At 39.1% G+C, this 27314-nt stretch overlaps 2 protein-coding genes across 4 annotated transcripts in view; one reads left to right on the top strand and one right to left on the bottom strand.

Annotated features, from left to right (window-relative positions):
• Positions 1-477: 477 nt before the first annotated feature.
• Positions 478-19231, bottom strand: LOC140940513 (SCY1-like protein 2). 3 transcript variants are annotated; one of them, XM_073389499.1, is made up of 19 exons: positions 18761-19231; positions 16235-16392; positions 15397-15496; positions 14770-14814; positions 14452-14598; positions 12297-12512; positions 11164-11280; positions 10698-10823; positions 10058-10234; positions 8792-8914; positions 8366-8479; positions 7178-7310; positions 6409-6527; positions 5921-6021; positions 5266-5375; positions 4768-4823; positions 3348-3497; positions 2196-2601; positions 478-1948 (listed from the first exon to the last, which is right to left on the bottom strand). In XM_073389499.1, exons 1-19 carry the CDS (start codon positions 18992-18994, stop codon positions 1758-1760), a joined length of 2823 nt encoding a protein of 940 aa, XP_073245600.1. In that variant the 5' UTR covers positions 18995-19231; the 3' UTR covers positions 478-1757. The 3 variants fall into 3 exon arrangements, with proteins under 3 accessions (XP_073245600.1, XP_073245598.1, XP_073245599.1); XM_073389497.1 differs by having other exon boundaries at positions 2196-2682; XM_073389498.1 differs by lacking the exon at positions 14770-14814 and having other exon boundaries at positions 2196-2682.
• Positions 19232-19382: 151 nt separating this feature from the next.
• The window catches only part of LOC140941463 (uncharacterized), a 28116-nt gene continuing 20184 nt past the window's right edge, over positions 19383-27314 (top strand). Inside the window, exons 1-3 of the mRNA XM_073390459.1 lie at positions 19383-19947; positions 24638-24821; positions 26893-27110. Coding sequence (XP_073246560.1) covers positions 19610-19947; positions 24638-24821; positions 26893-27110 — 740 coding nt within the window. The 5' untranslated portion in view covers positions 19383-19609. The remainder of the gene's footprint in view (positions 19948-24637; positions 24822-26892; positions 27111-27314) is intronic.

Raw genomic sequence — 27314 nt, forward strand, 5'->3', positions numbered from 1 at the left:
AGAAAAGTTGATCAGAAAATTTCAGTGGAAATCTTGTTCCACCACCCACCCTTATGTTTTTTAGCCGAGACGATCTGAACGACTGGGACGATTGATGCCATATAATCGTCTCGTTCGCCTCAAAAACAAGAGGAGAGTGTTGGTTAGCGATGTTTCTGGGTCAGATAATAGAATTTTTGCGCGTGTTTCGTAAACAAAGGTGTCCGCCTTACACAGTAGAGTGTCAATGACTTAAAACAGCAAGGATTCCGCCTTTTAGAGAGTCCAAGCAAATGACTGAAAAATAGCAAGGATCAACTCCAGGTATCCCTTCAAGGGAGGTCTCAGTCTTTAAGGAAGTAAAAAAAACAAATGACTGGAAAGTACCAAGGACCAACTCTACATGTAGGCATTTATTTTAAGGAGATGTCCATTAATATTTGTTGATGATGACCATTATCCTCATAAAACAAAAGGGAAAAAAATCTACACGCAAAATTCAATTAAATGTTCTCTGTAATATTTTATTTTTCTTTAAATAATGATTTTAAGCTACCAGCCTACGTTTACAACTCGACATTCAAGATCTTAAATAAACGCTTTTTTTTTTTAAAAAACTAAATTCCCCGAAATCGGATTTTAGAGAGACTCAAGGCAATGAATGACAACCTTTTTGTTAACAAACTTAAACGTCAACAATTATTATTAAAACTGACTATTTTAATATCCCCTGTTGCACAAGTTTACGCAATGGGGAGTTCAGTTAAGCAAAGGGGTTTTACAGCTACGCATGGCAACCGGAAGCGAACCCCATTCCTTTTAATTTGCCATAACGCTTCCAAATTTTCATTGCTAAGTGCATGCCTTTAGTTTATAGTCCGCTACACAGCCGTTTTTAGTGTCGTCACGCAACGCTAGTGGGGAGGAACGTTGCGTGACGATACTAAAAACGGCTGTGTAGCAGACTAGCCTTTAGTCTGATAAAGACGATTTGACCAAAAATTTGGGGAAAATCATTGGCCAAGAATGAAGGCATTTCACTTCCGGTTGACGTTCGTCGCTCAAAAGCGTCCTTGCTTGAGCTCACTATTCACTTTTACCGCTTTTTCACGGCCAACTGCCGTAAATGATCTCATAAACATCCGGGGAGTCTATTTAATTCTAGGGGTCCAAACAGGGGCGTTTAAAAGATAGGGAGCGTTTATTCTCGTATCTGTAAAAAGCTCAAGAAAATTAAATTGCTATCGGCAAAAATATCAAGAGAGTTTAAAAATAGCGGAATGTCCACTCCATCAATTGATATGTCGACGTCTACGCCAAGTACGGTCTAGAGATCCATATCGCTCTTTCAAATCCCAACAATGATGTCACAACCCTCGCTCAGGGTTATTGTGTTACCCGCAAGGCCTTGTTAATCAAGCAAGAAACTGTATGAATGGAATGATTTTGCTCGTTTTTGCTCATTCCTAGTATTTTGGAGTGATTTTCATAGGGGGCGCTTATTAGAGAGGGACGCCTAATACAATTTTAACAGCGTAGACGGGGTATTTATTAAATAAGAGGCGTTTATTTGGGAGTGGATGTTTATTTGGTCATTTACAGTAAGTCCGCAAGGGCAACTTTGTTGCAACCGCACATTATCATAGTTATTTGAATTCACATAAATACCCAGCTGACCACGTAAATTCACGCTCAGAGCGCAAAGGAGAATCAAAGCACGTTTTTTTTACTCCGCTACCCTTGCACGAACACAATTTCACAGTCGAAGCCGGACTTCATTAACCAAACAGGTCTTTCAAGTCATTTCCACTATTCGTGGATGATTGATTCGGTGGAGACTGGTACAGATACTGCTGTCCACTCATTCCACCAATTGGTTGCTGTTGTTGCATCGGGAACATCCCGGATGATGACGTCATCATACCACCGCCATATTGTTGCGGGATCATGGGTCTGCTTCCCATCGAACCTAAACGAACCAGAAAAATATTTGGCTGGAGCTTACAGAAAGGTTTTACAATCGTGGAAAAAAAGTGTTCGAATTTTGCACCTCCTTACCCACAGAACGCCTATCCCGCGGATCTGGTATCACTAAGGCCCCTCCCCTAACCCACCCTGGTCAAAGTTGTTTAGTCGGGATCAGAAATGTAGTTGCCAGTGCCTTCAAGAGCTTTATCTTGAAACTAGACTCAACAAAAACGCATATAACCATGTACCTTGATTCATGCCACCGTGCTGCCCTTGTTGCGCTTGCAAAGCGCTCATCGATGGTTTACTCTTGATTTGTAAATGTCCTAACTCAGGAGCAAACAACGAGTCAAGCGCCGACGATCCACCCGCGTTTTTAGACTGGCTTCCCGCGAATGATCCCGTAGCTGAATACTTCGGTGTGGATCCCGCGGGATTCATCCCCATTGATCCTGAATTTAGACCTGATAATCCAGATGTACCCGAGTTCATTCCATACATCGATAATCCCGACATACCAGGATTCATTCCGGACATTCCCGTATAACCAGTCATTCCGGATCCCATTCCTGTATTACCAGTATTTAATCCCGCCATTCCGTAAGAGGGTGTTGACGACATGGCCATTGAGGAACCGAAGCTGGAGGTCCCAGACTGCGAAAAAGAGGAAGCAGCCATTGGTCGAGATGGTACAGAAAAGGACGAGCTTGACGCTAAGGTCTTTTGCGGGGAGAACTGCAAAGCGAAAAGTTAATTGTCGGCTCATTTCTTTTGCGGGGAGAACTGCAAAGCGAAAAGTTAATTGTCGGCTCATTCTGTTATCATGTCACATACATTGTATCCTGGGAATTATGGGTTTTAAGTGGCAGTTGGGTTATGATGTCAATAGGGACCTTCAAATTCGAGGAAGAGAACGACTACGGGAACGAGATATTACTTTAAGCTTTTTTTGCGTATTCTCAAAAATTTAAACCCCGAAAAGCTCCATTGAAGTATTCTTCAACGAAAATGTTAACACGGTTATTTTTATTAGAGGAGGATAAGCCCTGTTCCAATTGCAAAATAACGTTTGTGCAGTAAGATTTCATCCACGAATCAGAGGTTAGAACCAACTTGTTCAGCGTAATATACAGTACCACAAGAAAGTACTGCTCAGAAGCTTTCATTTGAATGGTCACACTTTAGGATTTCATCCACAGACTCAAAAGGTAGAAACACGTTGAATGTATAATAAACAGCGCCACAGGAAGGTATTGCTCCGTAGATTTAATTTGTAAAGTAATACTATAAGATAACGTCCACAGTCTCGGGGATGGAGCCAAATGCCCCCATTATTGAATCAAGATCAGTCAGCAAATAAAGGTAGAAACAAATAACAGTTCAGTTAAAACGAACCACACCTTTTGAGTTGGTTTATTTGATTGTATATCCTGACTCGGCTGTTTGGTTGGCTGTAACATCGCAAACTCATCGACACCTAACAGATTTCCATTTAGAGATGCGCCTTTTGATCGTGACGGATTCTCTGGCAAACCAAACGTTCTGTTGAACTAGGAAGAGAAATTAATGAGCTGCAACTCTTAACTTCATTTAACTTCTCTTGAAAAGAAAAACAAAGCGATGTCACTCACGCGGCCACTATCTATGCAAATTCATTGGAACAAAAGAAAGCGTTTACGGAAGAAAAGAGCTCAACTACTAAAGGACTGGTTTGGGACCCCGACATGAGCGTCGTTTGATTGCTTAGTAACATCAATATGGCCGCCGTGACGTCATGCGAAACACTCTATAGCCTGCCTCGGAGAAAGATCGATAAGAAAGGAAGTTGGGCACTGTGTAGTGCTCCTGATAGGTTGGAAATTTGCTTAATCCAATCAGACGCACAACCCATATCTGGGTAGTGACGCGTCATCAGTATGGAATTTCTGCGCTCGTTTCCCAGACGTCACTTCGCGAAGAAATCAGTGGTGGCGTCGCAAAATGTAGGCTGTTTTCTCAGGCTACTCATGATCGGGTCGCCTTTTCTTAAGGTGCGTTCGATCGACCGTATTCTAGAATAAGAATGCATAGAATGATCCGGAATATTGGTTGATTGACCTGCTATGCTCCAGAAAGCAGAATGATTGGAATAAAAGGAAATAATGACGTCATTCTCCTTGAGTCCTGGCTGGTCATAACAAAACAACAACAACAACAACCAAAAAGGTGGACGTCGACGGTGACAAACGAATAAACGACTTTTGAACGAGCAAAATGAGGAACCCCGCATAAAATGCTACCATTGGAGCAGAGAAAAAAAATCTTTAGCATTTTCCCTAACACTAGGAAAGCGAGAAACCTACGGCATGAATTTCTCACTCGAAGTAACCCGTAATGGCCCCCGGCTATAATGCACACAGTTTACCCACGCCAATTAAATCTCTTATTCTAAGAAAAAATACAAGAAAAAGCGAATATCTTCATACGATTATTAAGCTCCCTTGAATTTTCCCCTAGTTTTTCTTCGTAAGAAAAAAGAAAAACAAACAAACAAACAATATTCCAGTGCCGACAAAGTTGTTTGCAGTAGTGATATTTAGAAATTACCCATAAGTTACGAACGCTCGAACAACCTAATTATGTAGCCGATATTGTAACAATGAACCAGAGGCTCTCAGGAAATAAATAAATTCCAGCGAGCTAACCATTTCAGAGTTCTTTACTATTGGCTCCTTAATTAAGTCTCTGGAGATCAATTAACACAACAGAAACCCTGAACAAGAAGCCACGAGGTTAAAAGACATGTATAGAAAGAAAGAAAACCGACTGAAAGCTACTCACCTCTGCAGAATTAGTTGCGCCCATTGATCTCGAGGATGTAGAAGCACTCACTTTATCTTTAAATGAAGCAGAAGCAAAAATTCATAATTTTGCATGAACCAAGGGGACCACACCGCATTCACTGTTTAAGTTTGTAAGCCGAGTTTTGAGTTGTAAAATGAGGTTTAAACGTATGCTGAAGTGTGACTATTCACATGAAAGCTACTGAGGAATACTTCCTGTGATACTGTTTATTACGCTGAACAAGGTGGTACTAACGTTTTGAGGCTGTGGATGAAATTATAAAGCATGACCATTCAAATGAAAGCTACTGAGAAGTAATTCCCCGTAGTGTTGTGTATTGTGTTGTACAAGGTGGTTCTAACTTTCGAGTCTTAAAGTGTGACCATTCATACGAAAGGGTGAACCTTTTGAGTAGCACTATTAAGAGGTGCTGTTTTATATGCTGTAGAGGATGGTTAAGGTGGTGCACCAAGACGGTGAAAATTGTTTAATTACCTGTACGTTCAGCGTCAGGGGTACCGCCAGTCATGAGGTTCTCTATTTTACCCATCAGATCATCCATGGCCTTTGCTTCTTGTACCTCCTGAGCAAACTTTAAGGACGTCCTGTCAGACAGTTTTTTAAAAAAGAGGCTTGGTTGTAGTGGAAAATGCACTTAGCTTATCCAGCTAGTTTACAGGCACTCCACTCAAATACTCAGAAACATAAAATTCAAATACAACTTAACAGGATTAAAAACCCCAACTGGCAGGAAGCAACCAGTTGGATATTTATAAGCATGGCCGAGGATTTGAACTCGGGACGACCGAGGACAAATCCAGCAAGTGGCTCTCGAACCCGGGACCGCTGGATTGCGAGTCCGACGCACTGACCACTCGACCACGCTGCCTCGTGGTAAAAAAACATAACCTGTGATACAGCGATAAGGAAAGTCCACGCTCAATTTATCTGACGCTGTTTTAACAGCCACTGTCGAATTGCAAATCAGGTTGATGGGTATTTCGAAACGTATTTCCGACAATTTGTCGAGTCCTTCGGGGCCCAGAACAAGAATATCAGTGCTGCTTCGCAGACGTTGCTAACCGCGACTAGATCACGTCCGCAACACAGGCTAAGTTCGCTGTGGAAAATTAACCGGTCCCAGTCTTACTTGGTTTGTTCTTGCATCTTGTTAAGTTGCTCCAGTTTCGTTCGGTGTTCCGTCTCCACTCTTCGCACCATCTCATTGATAAGTTTCATGTACTGACCAAACTAAGGACAAGACAATTATCCATTAGCTTAAATTAAAAGTTGTAAGAAGAAACCACATACTGATCAATGCTTCGACCGCGGCAGGATTTGCTCAGTCGGTAGAGCGCTTGACTGCAGAGCGGGAGTTTGAGGGTTCGATTCCCGGGGCCGCACCAATATATACTCAGAGTCTTTAAATAACTGAGAAATGAAGGAACCCCCGGCTAGACCTTCGCGTGGCTCGCATGACCACGTAAAATGGTCGTCCCGTAGGAATAGTGTCCCCAATTAATTAGTACTTTCGTGCTAAATCCTTGACACTCAAATAAAGTGCATTTTTTGTATTTTTTAGTTTTATTACTTGGTCAGTAGTACGTCGCCTTTATTTAGGCGAGTCACGCAAATTACCTGTGAAAGATTAAGTCCTGGTTCTACAGCTAGAGGAAACAAAAAAGGAATAGCTTTTGTCGCCAGGTAGTCCTTATCCATGCCAAGCTTTTTGTGAATCATTGTTTGCTTGAATATTCCTGATGAGGAATAAAAACGTTGATTTAAAATGCTAAGGATATACAAGGTTCGTACCCTTTTTTGAACAAAAAATTCAAGGACATTTCAAGGTCACATTTCCCATTTTTAAAGGACTCTGTTTGGTGCAAAAAAGAGCCTTGAGTCTATGCCTTTTTTAGTTCTTCCACAACATGAGCAATTTTATCCAGAAGGTCTTTCTGTGTTTGCTTTTAGGCACTTGAGAATCTGGGTTGGATAAAGTTAGTGCCGAAATTCAACGACTTTCCAGCAACGACTGCAATTTTCAAAGACTTTCAAGGCCTTGAATTTTTATTTCAAAATTCAAGGACTGTCAAGGATTTTCAAGGTACGTGCAAACCCCGGATATAACTACTACAAAATAGGGCGAGTTTTCTTTCATTGGTTGTTAATTGCCCGGACTTTAATAAGCTACTTTAACTAATAGATGGGTTTCGGCTACCAAAAATACGTTTTATCTACTGTTTAGGTAAATTTATAGGTATCAAACAGTAAAACGTTTACCTTTACCCTCCAATAAAGGCAAGCCAGAATGAAAGGTAAAATCTATAACAGCATTTTTGTCATAGAAAGTGTTTTCAGGGGTGGGGTACACTGTATCTGGGATCCCCACAGGGGTGGATGTGCTTACCAAGTATGGCCATAAGAGTGGGGGGTTCTCTGGATGGGATCTGATTCATCAGGGGTATAATGTCATCCAACACTGCATACTTATCCAAATTTTCCAACATCTTCCCCAAACAGACCAGAGCGTTCACTCGAATCTGATTTGACAAAAGGCGATAGTTAGTTCCTGACCCCATTCTTTCTCATATGTACTAAAGCTTTAAGTTAATGTTAATTAGAATCTAAAGCTCTTCACAGGAAAGATGAAGGTAGGGGATCTGCAGAGATCAACTCAAACCTGAGCAACACACAATTTCGTTGCATTCTAAGCATCAAGGAAAAGAGGAAACCCTATAAACCTTTGTCACCTGGAGGCCATTTTGTCTCAGGAGATTTAAAAAGCTTTGTTTATGCACAGCTATAGAGAGAACGAGGTTAGCCGTGCATAAACAAAGCTTTTTAAATCGTTCAAGTTCGTTCGTTTAAGCCGTCCAAATGGCGAATAATTGTGCTAAATTAATTTACTCCCACTTACAACCATGACGCCATTTTTAGAACAAGAAATTTTTATAGTTTTTATAGAAATGCAGTACCGAAACGACTCGTAACGAAAGGGTCACATTAAAACGAAACAACTGTACTCTGTTTAAGGAACAATAATGAAGAAGTCAAACTGTACAGGTGTCGAAGATGACATGTCAGCAGATTATAGAACCCGCTAGAGTTCTCGATTTCGTTTACCTCTTTCTCTGAGGGTTGTACTGAGCGGATCTCTGCTTTAGTGAACTGATGAGATGCATTTTCCACCCGACAACTCTGTCTGTCGAGTCGAGGCAACTTGTCCGCTCGTACGACTCGACAACTAAGATGCCCTCCCTAGTCAACTAATGAGATGCATTTTCCACTCGACAACTCTGTATGTCGAGTCGCGGCAACTTGTCCGCTCGTACAAATTGTGAAAAGTATTTTTCCACGCGTATCATGTTGACAGTATTGGACATGACTACTTTCTCTCTCTCACATTTTCTCCCCACGGCTATGATTGTCTCCCCCTCTCGGGGACGTTTCATACCAAAGAGAACAGGGGAAGAAAAAAGAATTCTTCTAGTCTTTGGATTAACTTTAGGCAGAGCTTTAACAACCAGACTGGAAAACAAATGATTTTACTGAGCTTAGAAAAAGGGAGAATGACGTCACTCAACGTTACACGTACAGTTAAAGATGTCGTATGAAGGCACAGGTTCTTGATGCGTGGAATGATGGAGTTCTTCATTGCAGAGTATTCAATCATGTTGGAAAATGAAGGAATGATGCTTAGAACCATTTCCTAGGATTAAAACATACACAAAATTTGCAATTTGAACATCTACAATTGTATAGCAGAGTTGCAAAAGTAATAACAACGCATGGACAAATACATGTAAAACTTAATTCACTACCAAAGCTGATGATGAAGATAAGATAAACATGTAAATGTAAGCTACTGAGCAGTATTTTCGTGTGGTACGTTTTATTATTCTGTATGAAGTAGTTCTAACTTTTAGTCTGTGGATAAACCTCTTCTCTTCGACTCTCCTTTCACGGAGTCCTATTTGTTTAAAAAGAGAACTTCGACAAATTTGTTGGCTAATATTTTCACCTGCAGTTGTTCAGCAGGAGTCTCCAGAGCTTTACAGACCATGGGTAACACATGGTCTCTTACGTCATCCTTTGGCGTCTTAGCGAGTAGTAAGTCCATCTTCTTAAGAAAGATAATCACAACCTATAAAAAAATAAGGGAAAACGTCCCAATTTTAGAATTTCTGCTCATATACTTAAATCAGAGCCACAACTAAGGGATACGTCCTTATCAGAATTAAAATCTAATTCAAAGGACTTCTTGAAAACTCGCCTTCCTTAGGGTGAATCCAACAATGGGAACTTTAAGTACACAATCAAACGTGAAACCTGTGTATTAAGCGGTAATCCTCTATTATACATTAACTGTATAATTGGCCGTTGTTGTGCTGGAGACGTTAAAGTCGTCTAGACGCATTTAACGTCTGAGACGTTAAAGTCGTCTGTTAAGTGCGTCGTTCGGACGTACTCCAACAGAGGACGTTAAAAGCCGCCTGTCTTACATGTATATTACCGTTTTTATACTAGACGCTAAAGCCGTCTTAAAGATGACTTTAACGTCTCAGACCACTTTACGTCTCTAGCATAAAATCGGCTATTGCATTCACTGCTATTAAGTGTTTACGGTCATTTTCTAACGTCTTCAGCCAAGAGAATTGAAAATAAAAACTCCGTCTCGTTGTCCAGGAAAAGTATATTTTCTTGCGTACAAATGAATTTTTCAGCTCACTTGTCTAATGGGTAAGACTCAAAGAAAGTCACCTTGTAACTAAAATCATTAACTAAGATAAGCAAGCAATGGTCCCCGTAAGCAAATTTCCAAAGGAAAAGTTGGAATTATTTTTTTTTCGAGCCCTATCAATAGCTACTTTGTTAAAACGTCCCAAACTAGTGTGCTTTGTGTATGGCCTGCAATGGTCGCTTCTTTCTTTCCTTTTAAGAAAAGGACATGAAAAACTCCTTTGAGATTACATTTGTAATGTGATGGATACTTTTTGTCGACATCTCTCCTCTTAACCCTTTGAACCCTAATATCAAAATTTCAATTCTCATCTGTTGCCCCTAAGCATTTCCTACAGAATTAGTGGGGAGAAGTTGTAAGAGTATCAATCACATTCATCTTGTGTGATCATTTCCTTAATTCTCATGACCACTCTGTTTAATAAGGTTCTAATATAACAAGGGGAAATTCGATGCTGATCACTCTTAGGGCTTGAACAGTTCATCTATTTTTAAGATGGTCGGAATGTACTGAAAGTTTGATGGCTAAGACTGACTGCACACCAACCTGTATAGGTTCTTGTATTTTGAAGACTGGTTTTAGTTCTGGGAGAATAAGATCACTGAACTCTTGAGTGGTGCAGTCCTCAGCTATTAACAGAACATTAGGCAGCACAAATGGCACCATCTGATGGTTACTGAACTCTGCACACAACTGTGGCAATACTCTTTGTATAACCACTCTCTGTAGTGAGGAAATAAGAGCAGAAAAATCAGACCAAGTCCAGCTATTGATTTTTCTCATTAATGGGGAGCTTACGCAACCACGACGACAACGACAATGACAACGCCAAAAAATAATTGGTTCTATGAGCAAAACAATAGCTCTGCACGTGCATCATGCTTTTAACACATATCTTTGCCCTCCAGTGTTCACCATTAAAAATTTTAATTAGAATAACAAATGACTGTCTGGTGTCAGTGAATGAGGTTGTGACAACCCCCTTGATGTCAAAGTTACTCAAACTGTGGTTTGATGCCTAGGATAAAACTTTAGTAGTGGAAATTATTAGTCAACTAGGTCACTACATGTAGGTTATTGGTCATCTGTCAGTTATAAGCCATGATGTTATTTGCTGTGAAGACCTCAATGTACAGGTGTAGGTAATCCACTTTACTTTAGAATGTCTGGTTGAAAAATCCTTTACCTTTGGAAGTTTTGACATGACTTTATAGAGGCCTCTAAAAAACTGTGACTTAGCCATTTCGTCACGCTGCACCAAAGAGTCCAGATATTGCAAGGTCATGGCTGCGACATTCTCAAAGAATGAAATCTGACGGAAGGAAAACAATAAATGATGCTTGTGTAAAATCCAATATGTCTATAGTTTGTATGACCTGATCTTAGCTTAGCGATCTAGTCTCTTCCTTTAAACTAGAAGGGAATGAATCCCAGAGTTTAACACCCGTAAAAGCAGAAACTGTTCTTAAAATAGTTTGCTCTTGCTTTTGGCAGTTGAAGTCCGAAGGTCATAAAGATTTTTGTTGTTGATACTGTCATTTTCTTTAAGGATATTTCTGTTTCACGACAGCTAATTAGAACTTGCAGTGGAATATGAAGGGTTACTGGTTGAAGTGACATCTTTTTTAAATACTTTTGCAGAACCAACCTACTTTGCTCATCTGATGAACATCTGGCCTAAGAGAAGGAGTGATGCTAAGTAGGTCCCTGACATGTTGTTGAACATCCTTAGGAACATTACCAAGAGCTGTTACACTGTTCTTCGACATCTATGAGAAAAATAATAAAAACAATATTAACAACATCCAGCCAAGAAAAAAATAGTTGAAGAGAGAAAACTATTTTAAAACAATAATATTATTTTAATTAAAAAAAAACTAACAATAATTATCAATTATCAAGCAATCTTTAGAGATTAATCAAACATACACTGTTCATGTTACAAGATTTCAGTGTAAGGTAGAGCATTTTACATAGGTAGATTAAAATTGTTGTAACCTTTAAAAAAATTAATGTGATACACTTTATTAAAAATGGCTGCCTGGTGATAACAGTCTATTGTACTGAGCAAACTAAGTAAATCGTAAAGCCATACTAGTTAGTAATAATAAATTAACATTGTAACACTGCAATAGAGAACATTTTTCCTCACACAAGGAAAGCGAGAAAGCTACTGAATTTCTCACTTGACGTAACCTGCAATGCCCCCCTGCCATAATGCACACAGTTTACCTACATTGTATGCTGATGAAATCTCTATTCTTAAAAACACAAGGCAACTACCTTCATACGATCATTGTCCTCCCTTAAAATTTCCCTTATTTTTCTTCGTAAAGAGAAAGAAAAACAAACAAATAAACAAATGCTACCACCACCACCACCACCACCAACAAAAAACAACAAAAAATATATTCCCGTGCCAACAAAATTGTAAATGCTGATGCTATATTTAGAGATTACCCTTAAGTTACAAAAGCTAGAACAGCCTACAGTAGCTACATAGCCAATATTGTAACAATGAACCAGAGGCTCTCAGGATATAAATAACTTCCAGCGAGCTAACCATTTCAGAGTTTATTACTATTGGCTCCTTAATTAAGTCTCTAGTGATCAATAAACACAACAGAGACCCTGAACAAGAAGCCGTGCACAATGCTGTATTTTCTCTCCCATTTTTTATACTGACTATCCAAATGTGAAAATATTCTGATTTGGTCTACAAATGAATTTACCAAGACAACATTAACAAAGTATATGTACCCAAAAATCTTGCATGGGTCTTTACCTGTTCTACATTTCTCTTAAATGCCGTCATGTTGTTGTCGCAATCAAAGGGTGGTCTACCTTTGTTGTATATTGAATGAATAAGCACCCCCAGTGAGAACATATCACTAGATACATCACATGATCTGGAGAGGATATACTCTGGTGCGGCATAGTTAAGGTCAGGCTGTGCCCATGGCCAAAGGCGTGGCTCCCACTGGCCTGCATTATACATGGACTATAGAAAATAACATGAGACAATATTGTACTGTATGAGACACTGCAGTTACTATAAAGGTAAGGTAACGGTGCACATGAACCAAAGGCCCAAACGGCCAGATGCTTATCCCAGTTTCCTTAGCATGAAGCATGCATAGAAGTATTGCTACTTCCCCCTGGACTGGATGCTAGTCCCACAGGGTTACCCCCAGCAGTAAATGTATGTTGCCGGTACCCATTTATACACCTGGGTGAAGAGAGACAAAGTGTAGCAAAGTTCCTTGTCTAAAGAAACAACACGACGGGTGAGGCTTGAACCCTGCACCTCCAGATCCAGGGTTTGAGGCATTAACTGCTTGGCCACACACACCTCCACAGTTACTATAACTTCCACAGAAATTTCAATTGAGCATGAAGAGACTTTAATCCATTTAAAATTGTTGTTATTTAGCCTTTATACAATCCAAGCTCTGTATGGGGCAACTCCCCAAAGTGACCATTCACTAATCCAGATCAATACCAAAGTCTGTTTATTCACTGAAGAGAAAAGCATACTCGGCAGGTCTAAAATACAGGCCACTTTTCCGCAGGTCAGAGAGTAGGTCACCATGATACAGATAAATAAAAAGCATTAAAAGTGTCTCCTAGCCTTAGTCTCTTGACAAAATGCTCTATTAGATCGAGGGGAATCTGTGTGGTTTGGTAATTTATCGATGAAGCAGTGACCTCTACTCTTGACCTGTGGAATGTGACCTGGCCTCGGTTGTTTAAAGGCTGGATAGCGCCATCCACTGGATAAATCTCTATCCAGCGAATGGTGCAATTAGTTTCCCCAATACTTATCTGGATAGTGATTTATCCGGTGGATAGCGCTATCCAACGTTTGAACAAGCGGGGCCTGTACTTTAGACAAAGCAACCTTTAAGTCCCAAGAGTGACAAAAATCAATTATTTTCTCCAAACAATATCAATATGTACTCAAGAGAAACAGTCATGAGAATTAATAAAATGATGACTTACAGGGAAAATACTTTGATCTTTTACAAATTCTCTTAACTAATTCTTAAAGGAAATGTAAGGAGATCAGTCTGGAGAATTTGTATGTGGATATTAGGGCTTAAAGGGTTAAATTTCAGTAAAAACACTTTATAGTCAGTGTGTACAGTTATGAGGTCTGAAAAAATGGTCAAATCAGTCTCACTTTTGAGAGCATTTACATTTGCAAAAATGAAAAAGTCCAGTTCCTTCCAATCATGAGCCCTCATGCCAATAATGGAACCAGGCACCTGTCACACAGATTTATCAGTGGGAAAATAAAAGGGAGGGAGTGGTTGGGACAAATGCCTGATCCAAATGCTAAATGAAGTAAATGGCCCCCAGGAAATCTGCACTAAGTACATAGAGCTGATGCAAGCAAGGCTGACCATCCCCCATGCTTGAACCACCAAAATGACTGCACACCGCCAACAAGAGACAGTGTTCCTACGTACTTGCTAGCTAAGTTAAACTTTATTTAACAAGCAACTTACAGTTAGGCAAAACATTAAGACATTCTCTTGACTTAACTCACGTTTAGCCTTAATTAACTTCTTTAAAAGAATTCCCACTTGGGCCCAGTAATGCCCATCCTATAAGTACAGTGTAAGTGTGAAAGGTTATTGGTACTTGCCTGGATGGGCAATCTAAGGTGCACTTGTTCAAGGAACAGGATAGGACCTGAGCTGATCTGAGCTCACAGTTTATTCTAATCATTTTGAACTTGATACTGATGTCATGGATGACTTTGAAACGTTGTTCATTTTTACCGTAAAATTTTTCCTTGTTTAACTCACAGTAACAATAGCTGGTATGCTGTGTGTGAAAGTGACCTATAATTTATATTTCATTTTTGAAGTGATAAAACAAGGAGCATTAGGATGCTTATCAATCAGAATTTTATAACATGATTCAGCTGTTACCTGTCCATCAATGACAACTGGAGTTGAACTGAAGAAAAGCCCTGCAATTTTCCACTGTCCATTCTTTGTAATGACAATCATTTCAGGAGCAAGACTTCCTTGAAGAATCTTGGCATCATTATGGAGGAATGTTAAACCTTCTACAAGCTGAAAATAGTATCAGACAACACAAAGTAAAGTAAAATTAGTAAACACCACATACAACAGCTGGATTGTAAAGTACATATACACCAAACAAGCAAACAAAAATGTACATCCTATATGTACATTTTAACACAGAATTTTCCCCATTCCCCATCACAAATGTCTAAAACTAACCTGATATAATCCATAGACTCTTTCAACATCATACAGCTCAAATGTCTAAGAAAAAAATTAAATTTTATGCTAGTTATAAGCTATATCAAGTACATGTTAACTAAAGCACAGTTTAATTGATATGTTAATTAAATAATAATAAATTACTCAAGCAGATGTAAAGTTACATGTACACTTACTGTAACTGCCATCTCTCTACAATGGTCACTAGCTGTGTCCTTAAGATGGCACATTTAAATTAGAGAGGTCAGGGCTGTCACTAAGATTTCAAGTTGATGGGTTAAATTATTAAAGGAGGGAATTAAACAGCTACAATGTTCTTTGGTTTTATTTCCATTTGTTTCCTATGAAAGTAGCCAGAGGTCATACTAAAGGTAGTTGAGGGTAATCCCTAGTCTCTGGCTTTTAATGACAGCCTAAAGGGCACATGGAATAAAATCTGGCAATTGAAGCGAAGCCAATTGCGACTTTTTACCACACACCTCTTCAATAATATTATTATTGTAAAGAGATTTGACGGTTACAGTTACTGTATGGTACAAGAATTTGCCTCCCTGCTCACACTGAAGCTATGCATACTCATTCTTTACACACAACATGCACAAGACAAATGATAATTATGTCTACCTTAAATTCTGGAGAGATTTGAGAAGGCATGTTGTCATGTTTTCCCAGAATGTTTGCCAGACTTGCGAATATTGGTTCAGTCGCAAAAGCCAAGCAGTCCCTGAATGAGAGTAAATATTAATGTAGGCATAAGTCCAGGATGCAAAGAAAGTGAGTTTTACAGCCTGCCATTCGGGCAAGCTGTAGATAGCATGTACTAGCCCATGAGTCATTTCAACTAGCCCCAAAACCCTTTTGAATTAGCAGGATTGATTACAATCCTGTAATTTGAATTTCCCCAAAAAACAGCACTTGCCCATTGGGCAAGTTAAGAACCAAAATCACTAGCCCGATAGCAAAATCCACTAGCCCCGGGCTATCGGACACGACTTTCTTTGCACGCTGAAGTCATTAATTTTGAAAGAAGACAATTCAGATTACATGTACATGTATCTCTCACATGCATTTTATCCCTAAGCAGAGTGTCATTATACAGTATTATCTTTAATAATGGGCAATCATAAGCAGAGAGCTATATTACAGCTGCTGCCTTGACAAACCCTGTTTGCATAACTCCACTTACAAAAACAATTCTTGTATCAAGAGGGCCTACTACAGTTGCAGACACTTTTTCTGTTTCTGAAGGGTGTCAGTGTTACAGGTCAAATTTGATTTCAGGTTAATTTTGACTTAACTTAGTCTCTATTTCCTTTTTCTCCTAGCCCCAGAAGACAAAGGAAATTGAAAATCAAGACTGTAATAATTTTAACCTGGAATCAAATTTGACCCTTACCTTCAACTTAAGGGAGTTTAGACTATGATTGAATTGCACACATTGAGATTAATCAAAATGTCTTACTTAGATTCTTCCAGAGGATGTTGAACAACCAACACCCGAGGATGTCTTAATCTTGTGAGCTGTACGGGACCCTTCTTCATTGTGTCCATTACCAGATCTCTGTCTCGCTTGTCTACTCTGTCCAATAGCTTCTTCTCCAGAACAACCAAGGACACTTCCTGATTGCAATAAAAAGGACATTGACAATGTTAGTTGCAGGTATGAAAAATAATTCAAAATATAATAATAATGGTTTGTTTCAGTTTTGCTTTTATATTACATATGTATTGAAAAGCAAGTAAAACCAACACTCTGCTAGATAAGGGGGGCATGGAAGGGGGTGATTTTTGCCCTAAAGGTTTGATTAGAGAATTGGACTCCGTCCCACAAAGATTAGAAAAAAGCTTTCCCCCCCCCCCCGCCCCATGTCCTCCACATCCACTTTATGGCTATGTTAATCTTGGCTGAAAAATAGCCTGAGAAAACAGAGGACTTTTTGCAATGCTACCATCAGTTTCCCTGCCAAATGACGTCTAAGAAGAAAGCCCAGACATTTCCTACTGATGATCCAGATCTGTGCAGTGCTTTTAAGGCAAGATCTGGGTGGTGATGGGTCATCAGTATGGAATTTCTGCACTCATTTCTCAGATGTCATTTTGCAGGGAAACCGATGGTGGTATCACAAAAAGGCGTAAGTTTCCTCAGGCTATTTTTCACCATTGGTGGCAGCGCGAAATGTTGTTTGTTTCCTCAGGCTAGCTGAAAACATAGCCTCATGCAATGTCGTTGCCAAGGAAGTTTCATCTGATTGGTCACACCAATAGATTTTGCCTACAGACTCAAAAGTTAGAGCCCTTATGAACCTCCATCATTCAATCTAGGAGAGAAAGGGTTGATGATCCACAAAACAACATGAAATTTTGCTCAATTATAAAAAATTCGGGGATGTCACTAAGATTTTAAGCTGCCGGGTAAATATAACAAGAAGGCGGGGAATCAAACAGCTAGGGATTTCTTTTGGTTCTATTTTACTTCTATTTTCCTGTGAAAGTACATGAAGCCGGGGACCACATTTGTAGTAGCAGGGGGAAATCCCTAGTCCCTGCCTCTTAATGACAGCTCTGAAATTATTTAAAACTCTTAATTAAGATGTCTCTTAATTTTTTCTTGACTGAAGTACACTCAAAGAAAAATATCATTCCAGTACAAGACAGGGATTATCATTAGCACATGCCTGTTTATGCAACATAACCTATTAATCAAATAATAATAATAATAATAATAATAATAATAATAATAATAATAATAATAATAATATACAGTATTTATAGAGTGCTAATTCCCAATGGTCCAAAAGCACTTTACATAATAAAAATAACAACAAAAATAAAGGGGTACCAAAGTGTAAAATTTGACAAGCCAAGAGCCACGTCTAAAAGGTGTCACCCTCGTGACGCCTAAAATTCATTTCCTGGTTGTTCACACTGTTCAGGATCCTTAAAATTAATGTTTTTTTCTCAAGGAGGTCTAAAGACTTCTCTAAGGGAAAAGAAGTAATTCCCTCTTCCATATCTACATAGTGTGCCCCCATGTGAGCTCCTTTTGATCTAATCTATATCCAACGACTTAAATTTTTCCTCCTTTTTCTTTAAATTTACGAGAGGAGCTCGACTTGCCATCCCTAAATGAACTGCAGGTAAGTTGCTCATCAATACAGTGAGCTCTCTCTTAACAGACACCTCTACAAGATGGACACCTTGGTCCATAAAACAGACACCTGGCATTTCAGGTCCAAAGCTGTCCATCTTAGAGAGAGTTGACTGTAAAAGTGATCAACGAAATATTTTAGAAAGGGTGACATGTCGTTTCTGAGGATGATCATAAGAAACATTAGGATGGAAAAGGGTCCTATGTTCTTTTTGATTTAAGCGGTCATGAATTCTTATGGTACAGTGCACACAGCAATAACCTGTTGCTCTACATCAATTAGCACTCAGGAAAGGTGGCTATTGCAAATAATAACCTGCTTGAATCAATAAAATCACCATATAGGAAAACCTTTAGATTTAAGGGAATGACTGATGGAGGGTGCTGTAATTCAGCTCAGAATAATTATTGAATGATGGCCATTTTGACAGTATATTTCAAAGGACCTGCTAGCATCCTTCAAAACATACTGCTTCATGTATGTCAACCACAAACCGGTCGTTTCGATACAAAGACATTTCGATAAAGCTGTTTCCTGATGAACTCAATTAGTGAAATTGCACAAAAATTTCTTTCACTTTGAATATAGTATGTGGGTGCACAAGAAAAACATTTTGGGTGAATATTCTTCGTTCCTTAAGTCAAGTATGTGGAACTATTTACAGCTTGACTGAGTAAACTTCTATCAAAACTACTTTGTATCGAAACGACCGGTAACCTATCAACCAACTGATTTTATAAACACCAATTAAAATTAAGCGTAAATAAAAACAAGAATCACTTAGCCGTTTATAAAAATAACTTTCACTGCAAAAGATTAAAAGGATGAGGTATGAGAACCTGTCCAGTTGTCTTCTTTTTCCCTTCGTATATCTTCCACGCTAAGTTTGGCCCAAAACTTGCCACATGTCTTCCAACATCGAAGTCTTTGGTCAAGGGATTTCCAATGAGAGATCCTACAGCGCCTACAGCACTTACAGTGGCGGAAACAGCTGTTACCGTCGCACTTTTTGCTGCGCTTTTGATACGATCAAAGACCGCGGCTGAGTACGTGGTAACTTTGTTTAGATCCATGTTCAAATGAAGAAATTCTTGAATTATTTCTTAGCAAACTCTAAGAGGTATTAGCCCAGGTCTTACGGAATCGGTCTATCCGGATATCTTCCGAAGCATTACGTGGGATTAAAAGGTCGTTAAATGGCGGAATACCTAAGGGCGAGATATCCTGTGAGAACACTCCATTCCATCTGAAATCAATATAGAATTAACGTATACTTTTTATGAATCAAAATACTTCACCAAATCCAAGGCAACTTTAATTTGTCGCCATCTTTGTTTTCAAGGCAGTTATATTGCGCATGTCCGCTGTATCTCGCACCAGTCTTTTAGCCGCAATAGCGTGGAGGGCATGACTGTCGCATTTTGACCTTTTGAAGCACGTACAACATTGTGGATGAGTGAATTTGATATGGTTATTGTCGATATGATATTAGGCACGCTTTGGAATAATTATCATTATTCCTTTTGTTCATCCAATTTTGCACATAAAAGCGATTAAATTACCTGCTATAAATTGTCGTTCAAAGAAGTTACTCGGATGATTCGCTGCAGAAAAAGTTTGCGGCTGCTCGCTTGGCTCGAAACTTGGGAAGAATATTGGAGACGCCGTTTATAGCCCAAGGTTTGTTTATGGCCAATAATATCAAGGTGTTTGCTCGGTTAAAGCCCTCTAAAAATATCAAACAAGAGCTGTTCAAGCATGAAGATCAAGCGCTTTATATTGCATCTCATAACCAAGTTCCAACAGAAGATCACGATCCAAAGCGCTTTCTTCGATTTAACTTTTCGGACGTTTTCGGGGTTGACTCGTCACAAAAGCAAGTCTTTCAAGCGGCTGCAAAGGACATTATCGAGGCGTTCTTCAAAGGTTACAATGGCACAATATTTGCGTACGGGCAAACCAACGCTGGAAAGACGTACACTATTCAAGGACCTGCAGAAGGTTTACAAGATTATGATACCCACGGGTAAGCTAGAGTCGAAGTCGTTTAACTTTCCAACTTCTTCTAAAATTTATTACTTCCCATCAATAAGTGATTTGGCATTTGCTTAATAGCAGCTTTTATTTATGTTGGAAACTTATTAAGTCATTAGGTGTGGTTTTTGTTTTATTCACGTATAAAACCTTAACGTCAATTTATTTTTTGTATACGGAGTTCTTTGAACAGTGACAAACAAGTCTAGACATCGACATCTCGAGTTTCTTCCAGCTTAAAATTGGATGTCGTCATTGTAGGTCAAGTTTTAGCGCGACTTTGGATAGGAAATTTCCCAAATAATAGTTTATTAGTAATGTTAGATTACCCGCTACTTGCGGCCGGAAAAAAATTCCCAAAAAGGCTTTTATATATGTAAATTAGTTTTAAAGATCTGTGGTCATTAATAACAAACAAGCATCTCAAATTTGCTGAAAGGTTTACTTTCATGAAATTAATAATCTCCTCATTTAGCAATTATGAGTTGAGAAAATAGCCAGAGATTTGCATGAAAGGGAGTGTGCTCAGTTTAAAAGACTTAAAAACTTTAAGTGGCTAGGTCTTAACATGTAGCACTCTGTATACATAGTATCATGGTGATTGCATAATGAGTGAAATTTAAATGACTGAAGTGGTAGAGATAAGGTAAAGGCGCACACGAGCCAAAGGCGCACAGGAGCCAAAGGCCCACACGGCCGGAGCTTATGCTAGTTTCCATAACATGAAGCAAGCCTAGGAGTATTGCTACTCCCCCCTGGACGGGATGCTAGTCCATCGCAGGGTTACCCCCCAGCAGTGTGTCACTGGTACCCATTTATACACCTGGGTGAAGAGAGACAAAGTGGAGTAAAGTTCCTTGTCTAAGGAAACAACGTTACAGGCGAGGCTTGAACCTCAGACCTCCAGATCCAGAGTTTGAGGTGTTAACCGCTCGGCCACACATGCAAAAAAATATTTAATTAAGCTTAAGTTTTAGGCATATTCCAAACTCCTGGTAATTAGAACATAGACACTTTCATTCAAGAAGTCATAAATGAGTTAGTGTACGTCATACAGCTGTAGAAAGTTGGACTGTGTTTTGTAATGTATCCTATGACTATCACACCTTTGTACAAGACTCTTTTCTTTCTTCATAGCTAGAGTAACTACATTTAAGCTTGTTAAATCTCTTATACTTTGAATACGTACGAATGTGCAGAATTTTCCACTTGCAAAACAACACCAATTGCAGTAAAATAGCTGAGATGATTGCATGCAAGTTTCCAGTGAACATAATTAGTGACATTTTATCCCTTATAATAATTATATCAACTATTTTTCAGGAAAAAAAATGTCAAAGTCAACTCAATGAAGCAAATTAAGAAATGAAATATTATTTATTGTACATGCAGATGGAACGAAATATAGTGCCATTTTGATCTATTTTTGCCTAGTTATTTTGCTCAGTGTTGCCAGACTATCAACTGCTATTAGGTGTCGTTAAGTAGCAGATTATTGTGCTTGTACATTTGTAATTAGTGGATAGACAGTAGATTGTGACAAAGTGACTGTTTTACATTGTAGGTTACTGCAGTAAGTCAGGTAAAAGTGAACAAAAAATTATGCAGTGACAGGAAGGGATTGCAAATTGAGGTCATGTGAGCAAGATGGCTGTTTTTCGTCTGAAACGAAAAAAAAACAAAAAAAAAACCAGCCACTATGTGACTACTATTTCCGGTTCGCTGTCATTCTTTGACAGGCTGTCATATGATCAAAATATAAAAGACTAGTTGTTTGTAAGATTGAAAAAAACATCACTTTCATCAGCTACATTGTAATTGTTGTTGGGAAAATTGCCCAACAATATTAACAAACCAGACAGGTTACTTCCAAGGTTAAGATTGTTAGATGTACAGCATATCAGATGTACATGTAAGACTGTAGTTACGGAAACTGTATTCCGTAAATATTGTCAGTGTTTGTAAGGGCAAAATTACAGTCAAGAGGATTATAACAAGTTTTGTCAACACAATTTATCTGTTATGTAATATTGTAGTGGATTGTTCTGAAATGTGAAATATTTGTCTTATGGTTGGAATGTTGTTTGTTACTTTATACTGTACATGGAAAGGTACTTTTCATGGTTGTCACTAAGATTTTAAGTTGCCAGATAAATGCAACAAGTAGGCAAGGAATCAAACTGCTAGGGATTTCTTTTGGTTCTATTTTTCTTCTATTTTCCAATGAAATTAGCCAGGGACCACATTCATAGTAGCTAGGGGAAATCCCCGCCCCCCTTTCCCCGGCTCTTAATGACAGCCCTGATTTTGAAAAAATGTAAGTTATGTATTGTTGTTAATTTGAGATAACTTCAGTCCTCTGAATATTCCAAATTTCTTGTTTTTAAATATTGAAGAGGTTTTATAATAATTTAAATTTTCAGGCTGTCCTGTTTAAGTGAGCAGAGTCTTCCTTTGCATGATTTATCACACAGGAAGGAAAAAATGATGGATTTTTGTTGAGCATGTGACATGACTAAGCAACCAAACAATTTTCACGTGCTATGTAAGGAAATGCCACGTGGTAATTTGAAAACTCAGTGATGCTGCATGTGAATCATGCGGTTCATGTACTGTACATGGTTGTTCTAAGTTAATATCCTTGTTCTATCTGGGTTTCTTTTTCTGGTGAAATTTTCCTTGGTGCAGAATCCAGTTGAAACTTGATTTTGAATAAATTTAATCAATAAATTGATTAATCAATTTAATCAACACTTTTGGCTTTGGGAATTAATTTTGATGTTTGTGTGTTTTTGTTGACAATTGGAATAGTCACATCAATCAAAGTATGCGACATGTGTTGAGTCTCTGAGCAAGGCTGTGCTCTAAGGAAAATTGAAGGGAGCCCAGTGCTCTGAAACTGTAAATTCTAGGGTGCGCAGCATATGATTTGTATGAAAAATCTGAGTTTTTCTAGTCTCCGAGGGCAAAAGTTAGTCATCAGGGGCCACTGGGCTTTGCCACTGGGCTCTTCTAGAGCACAGCCCTGCTGAGGGTTTGTGAAAATTAAAGTGCGTATTACGTAATATACATTAATCTATATGTTTTTCATAAAGTGGAAGGTCAAGATGGCTGGATATTGGCCAATTTTTTGTTTTGTTTGCAATTTATGGACCCAGATGATATCTTGGCTAAAAATAAATAAAAATGCATGGCCAATATCCAGCTATCTTTGGTCAGTAAAGGATGTATTACATGGCAAAAAGGTCATTTTTCTTTTGGGACCAAAGCAGGAAATCCACTTTCACGGGTAGCCAACCAGAATGCAGGTTTTGTTTATCTCCCCTTCTCAGCGGCATAAAATGACTCTGGTAATAAACCAATAATATTGTAATTTGGAAAAAATAAATTATTTATTTTTCCAAATTATAATATTATCAGACAGTCTTCAAACAGCGTTACGAGCCACAGTAGTCCCACTTACGCTTTCTACCCCTTCTCTTGTAAGAAGGAATTGAGACACAACCGAGAATCTAAGTTGATAGCGGTATTGATCCTTTAGTCTTGATGAAAATAGAGAATAGATACATATGTGAAATGTCCAGTTTTGAAAGAGAATATTCCACTCAAAATTGTAACTTTATCGAGAATAAGGCTAATCGCAAACAATGAAATTAAAAAAGTGTATTTTGGTTTCAGCGACTACAAAACCCCCTTGTTAAGCAGCCTGCATGCACACCTCTCCTATTTTCCTTGTTGCTCAGTCAACAGGGAAAAGGTCCCTTTTCTGCAAGAAAAAGAAAGAAGAGGTATAGACATCTCACCTAGGCTAGCTTGCTAGTTGGAAGAACCTGTTTTTCTTTTAAGTCTGCAAAATAGGTTCTTGTATTTTGGGTATAGTTATTGGCAACTTAGGCTACATGTAAGTAGGTTCTTTATTAGGCTCATATTTTCTGAGAAGGAGATATAGTTCTTTTTCCTATATTTATTAAATAAACTTTGGTTTGTTCCTTAAATATACAGTATTTGTTCACAACTGTATCATGATAAGCCTAACAATTAAAACTGATTACAGAATGTATGTTAATTTAGTGTTATCTATCAGTAGTTTCTTGCAATGAAGATAGTGTACAATTATTAAGTCAAACTCTGTGGTTAAAACGTTTATCATAATTTAACTGTAACCTACATAAATATTTATGATAATCTGCTTGATCAGGTTCCTATATTTTTGGTTATGAAAATGACAAATTTCTGCCATCAGGTTTTATGTCACTCAATAAAATAATAAACAATGATTTAGAGAGAGAGCACATCAACAAAGTGATTCTTTGTCTACCATTCCTGGTCAAATTGGAATATTGAAATGTTGGTTTTTGAGGAGAGGGGAAAACACGAGAACCCAGAGAAAAACCTCCGGAAGTAAAGGAGGGAACCAACAACCAACTCAAACCCACATATGGTATTGACCTCTTGAGTTGAGTCCGGGCCACATTGGTGGGAGGAGAGTGTTCTCACCACTGTGCCATTGTTGCTCCCCAAACCTATAAACCGCTAGGTTCTTACATGCGGGTTTTTACTGTACATGTAGTTTTCCTATTGTAGTAGGGTTCAGGAAAACAAGTTATGAAAAAAATCAGGATTCAACTGTAAATTAGTTATTACCAACTGTCTGAAGTGATTACTCTGATTCTTTTTTTCAGATCTGAAGATGCAGGACTCATTCCTCAAAGCCTGTCTTTGATCTTTCAAAAAATTCAACAGCATAGTCAACATGAAGCATTCACTGTTCACATATCATTCTTTGAAATATACAGGGAGACAGCGTATGATCTTCTGGGATGTTTCTTGTTCAATGGTTCAAAGAAAAACAGAGAGATGCCCAAGGTAAGAACATTATGCAACATCTTAACCTCCAGTAAGCAGAATTCAATCTTCAAGGGACCAATCCACTAATGAAAGGTATCCTCTTATGGGGGGTGCCTTCTTATGGGAGATGGGAGGTGTCCCCTGATGTGAGGTATTCACCGATGAGAGGCATTGACTAATAATAGGAAATGTCCACATATTAGTGGTATCCACTACTAGCAAGTATCCAATAATGGGAGGTACGTGTCCACAAATGGGTGTCCCACTAGGTGTCCCCTAATGGGAGCTATCCAATAATGGGAGATATCCACATGTGGCAGGTGCCCACTAATTGAAGGTATCCAATTGTTAGGGGTGTCCACTAATATGTCAGGTGTCTACTTATGGGAGATAAGAGGTCAACTAATGAGAGGTATCCACTAATGAAAGGTATCTACTTAACATTGTATGCACTAATGGGAGGTGACCAGTGATGGAAGGTTTCCACTAATGGGGTGTATCCATTAATGGGAGGTATCTACCAATGGGAGGTGTATACTAATTGGAGGTATCCACTAATGGGATGGGTTCACTAATGGGAGCTATCCACAAAAGGGATGTGTCCACTAAAAGAGCTGTCCACCAATGAGAGGTGTCCACTAAAGGGATGGGTTCACCAATGGGAGCTATCCATGAATGGGAGGTGCCACCAATGGGAGCTTTCCACTAATGGGAGCTGTCTACCAATGGGAGGTTTCCACTAATGGGAGCTGTCCACCAATCGGAGGTGTCCACTAATGGAAGCTGTCTACCAATGGGAGGTATCCACTAATGGGAGCTGTCCACCAATGGGAGCTGTCCACTAATGGAAGCTGTCCACCCATGGGAGGTGTCCACTAATGGGAGCTGTCTACTAATGGGAGGTGTCCACTAACGGGAGGGGTGCAGGAATAGGAGCTATCCACCAATGGGAGGTGTCCACTAATGAGAGCTATTCACGAATGGTATCAGCCTTATGGGCTATTGACTCTGAGCCCTTTCGGGCTCGAGGAATAATTGTTAATTAGACCACTAATGGGATGGGTCCACTAATGGGAGGTATCCACTAATAGGAGGTGTCCACCAATGGAGAGGTCCACTAATTGGAGGTATCCACTATTATGGGAGCTATCCACCAGTGGGGGGTATCAACTGATGGGAAGTATCCTCTAATGGGGGGGTGTCCACTGATGGGAGGTGTCCACTTAATGGGAACTATCCACTAGTGGGAGGTATCCAGTGATGGAAGGCATTCACTAGTGGGAGGTGTCCACTTATGGTAGGTGTACACTAATAGGAGGTATCCACTAGTGGGGTTTTTCCACTAATGTACTTGATGTACTTGGTGTCCACTAATGAGAGGTACCGGTATCTACTGATTGGAGGCATCCACTAATGGGATTCAAGTATCCATTAATGGAAGGTATTCACCAATGGAGGTTCCACTAGTGGCAGGTGTCCTCTAGAGTGAATTGTCCACTATTGAAAGGTATCCACTAATGTGTTACATGTATGTTTTAATGGGAGGTGTCTGTTAATGGTAGGTATGCACTTATTGGTGGTATCTGCTTATAGGGGTGTCTACTATAAGAAGTTATCCACGTTTAGGGTGTGTCCACTTGTGGTAGTTGTCTGCTTATGGGAGGTTACTAGTGGGAGGTTTCCACTTAATTGGAATAAACTTCAAATTCATTTTTATACATTTGAATGGGGGCTTTTTGAATCAGTTGTATTTTTGTAACTTTTTGGAAGAGAATTATCGTCCATTTTCTAAGTTTTGTATACCCGTAGTTCTACGTTGTCATTTAAATTTCTTTATATGCTCTGATTGGTGTAGTACAAAAAGGGAACATAGAGAGCACATCATGTGTCAAGAGGTCACTTGTGAGAGGTTAAAAGCAAAACTGTCAGACCAAAGAGTGGTCGTGGTTACTTATAAGAGGTGGTTGTTTACACAGGGTTGTTATTATAGGGCTTTGAGTGGGAAAATTTAATTGTTTTGGATAGGTTGTCGCTTACTAGAGGTGGGCACACATGGAGGTTCAAATGTATTACTGTTCATTTTTCCCAGGTTTTGATCACTTACATGGGCGGGAAGGGATGTTGCCACCTGCATGGACTTTCTTCTCATGCTGTGACATCAGAAAAGGAAGCTGTAAGTCTGTATCAATGGGGACTGGCAAATCAAAAGGCTGCTTACACAACTGCCAATCAAAGATCTTCAAGGTCGCATTCTATTTTTACTGTTGCACTTGCAATGCAAGAGCGGGGTTCAGAAATCATTATCAGGTTTGTATGGAAATAAATTTTATGTGGTGTAGACTGTTTCCACATTCCTGTGAGCAAAGGAGTCTAGGTCTTGATCTCGTTTCATTGGATGTGCTCACTGTAGCAGTCGTCAGAGACCCAGGGGCAGTCAGTCACATCGGCAGAAATGGCACGGCGAAGGTTTTCAAGTGCTGTATGAAGTTTCTGTCAACCCAACTGCATGAC

Source organism: Porites lutea, chromosome 6 (genome assembly GCF_958299795.1).
Source record: "Porites lutea chromosome 6, jaPorLute2.1, whole genome shotgun sequence".
Classification (NCBI taxonomy): domain Eukaryota; kingdom Metazoa; phylum Cnidaria; class Anthozoa; order Scleractinia; family Poritidae; genus Porites; species Porites lutea.

Excerpts from the sequence above, each read along its gene's own strand:
- LOC140940513 (XM_073389497.1), bottom strand. The coding sequence starts at position 18,994 with ATGGATCTAAACAAAGTTACCACGTACTCAGCCGCGGTCTTTGATCGT. Across the intron at positions 12,513-14,451 it reads CAGTTGTCATTGATGGACAG|TCCATGTATAATGCAGGCCA; the intron begins GTAACAGCTGAA and ends TATTTTCTATAG. Across the intron at positions 2,683-3,347 it reads CAAATAAACCAACTCAAAAG|TTCTCCCCGCAAAAGACCTT; the intron begins GTGTGGTTCGTT and ends TTCGCTTTGCAG.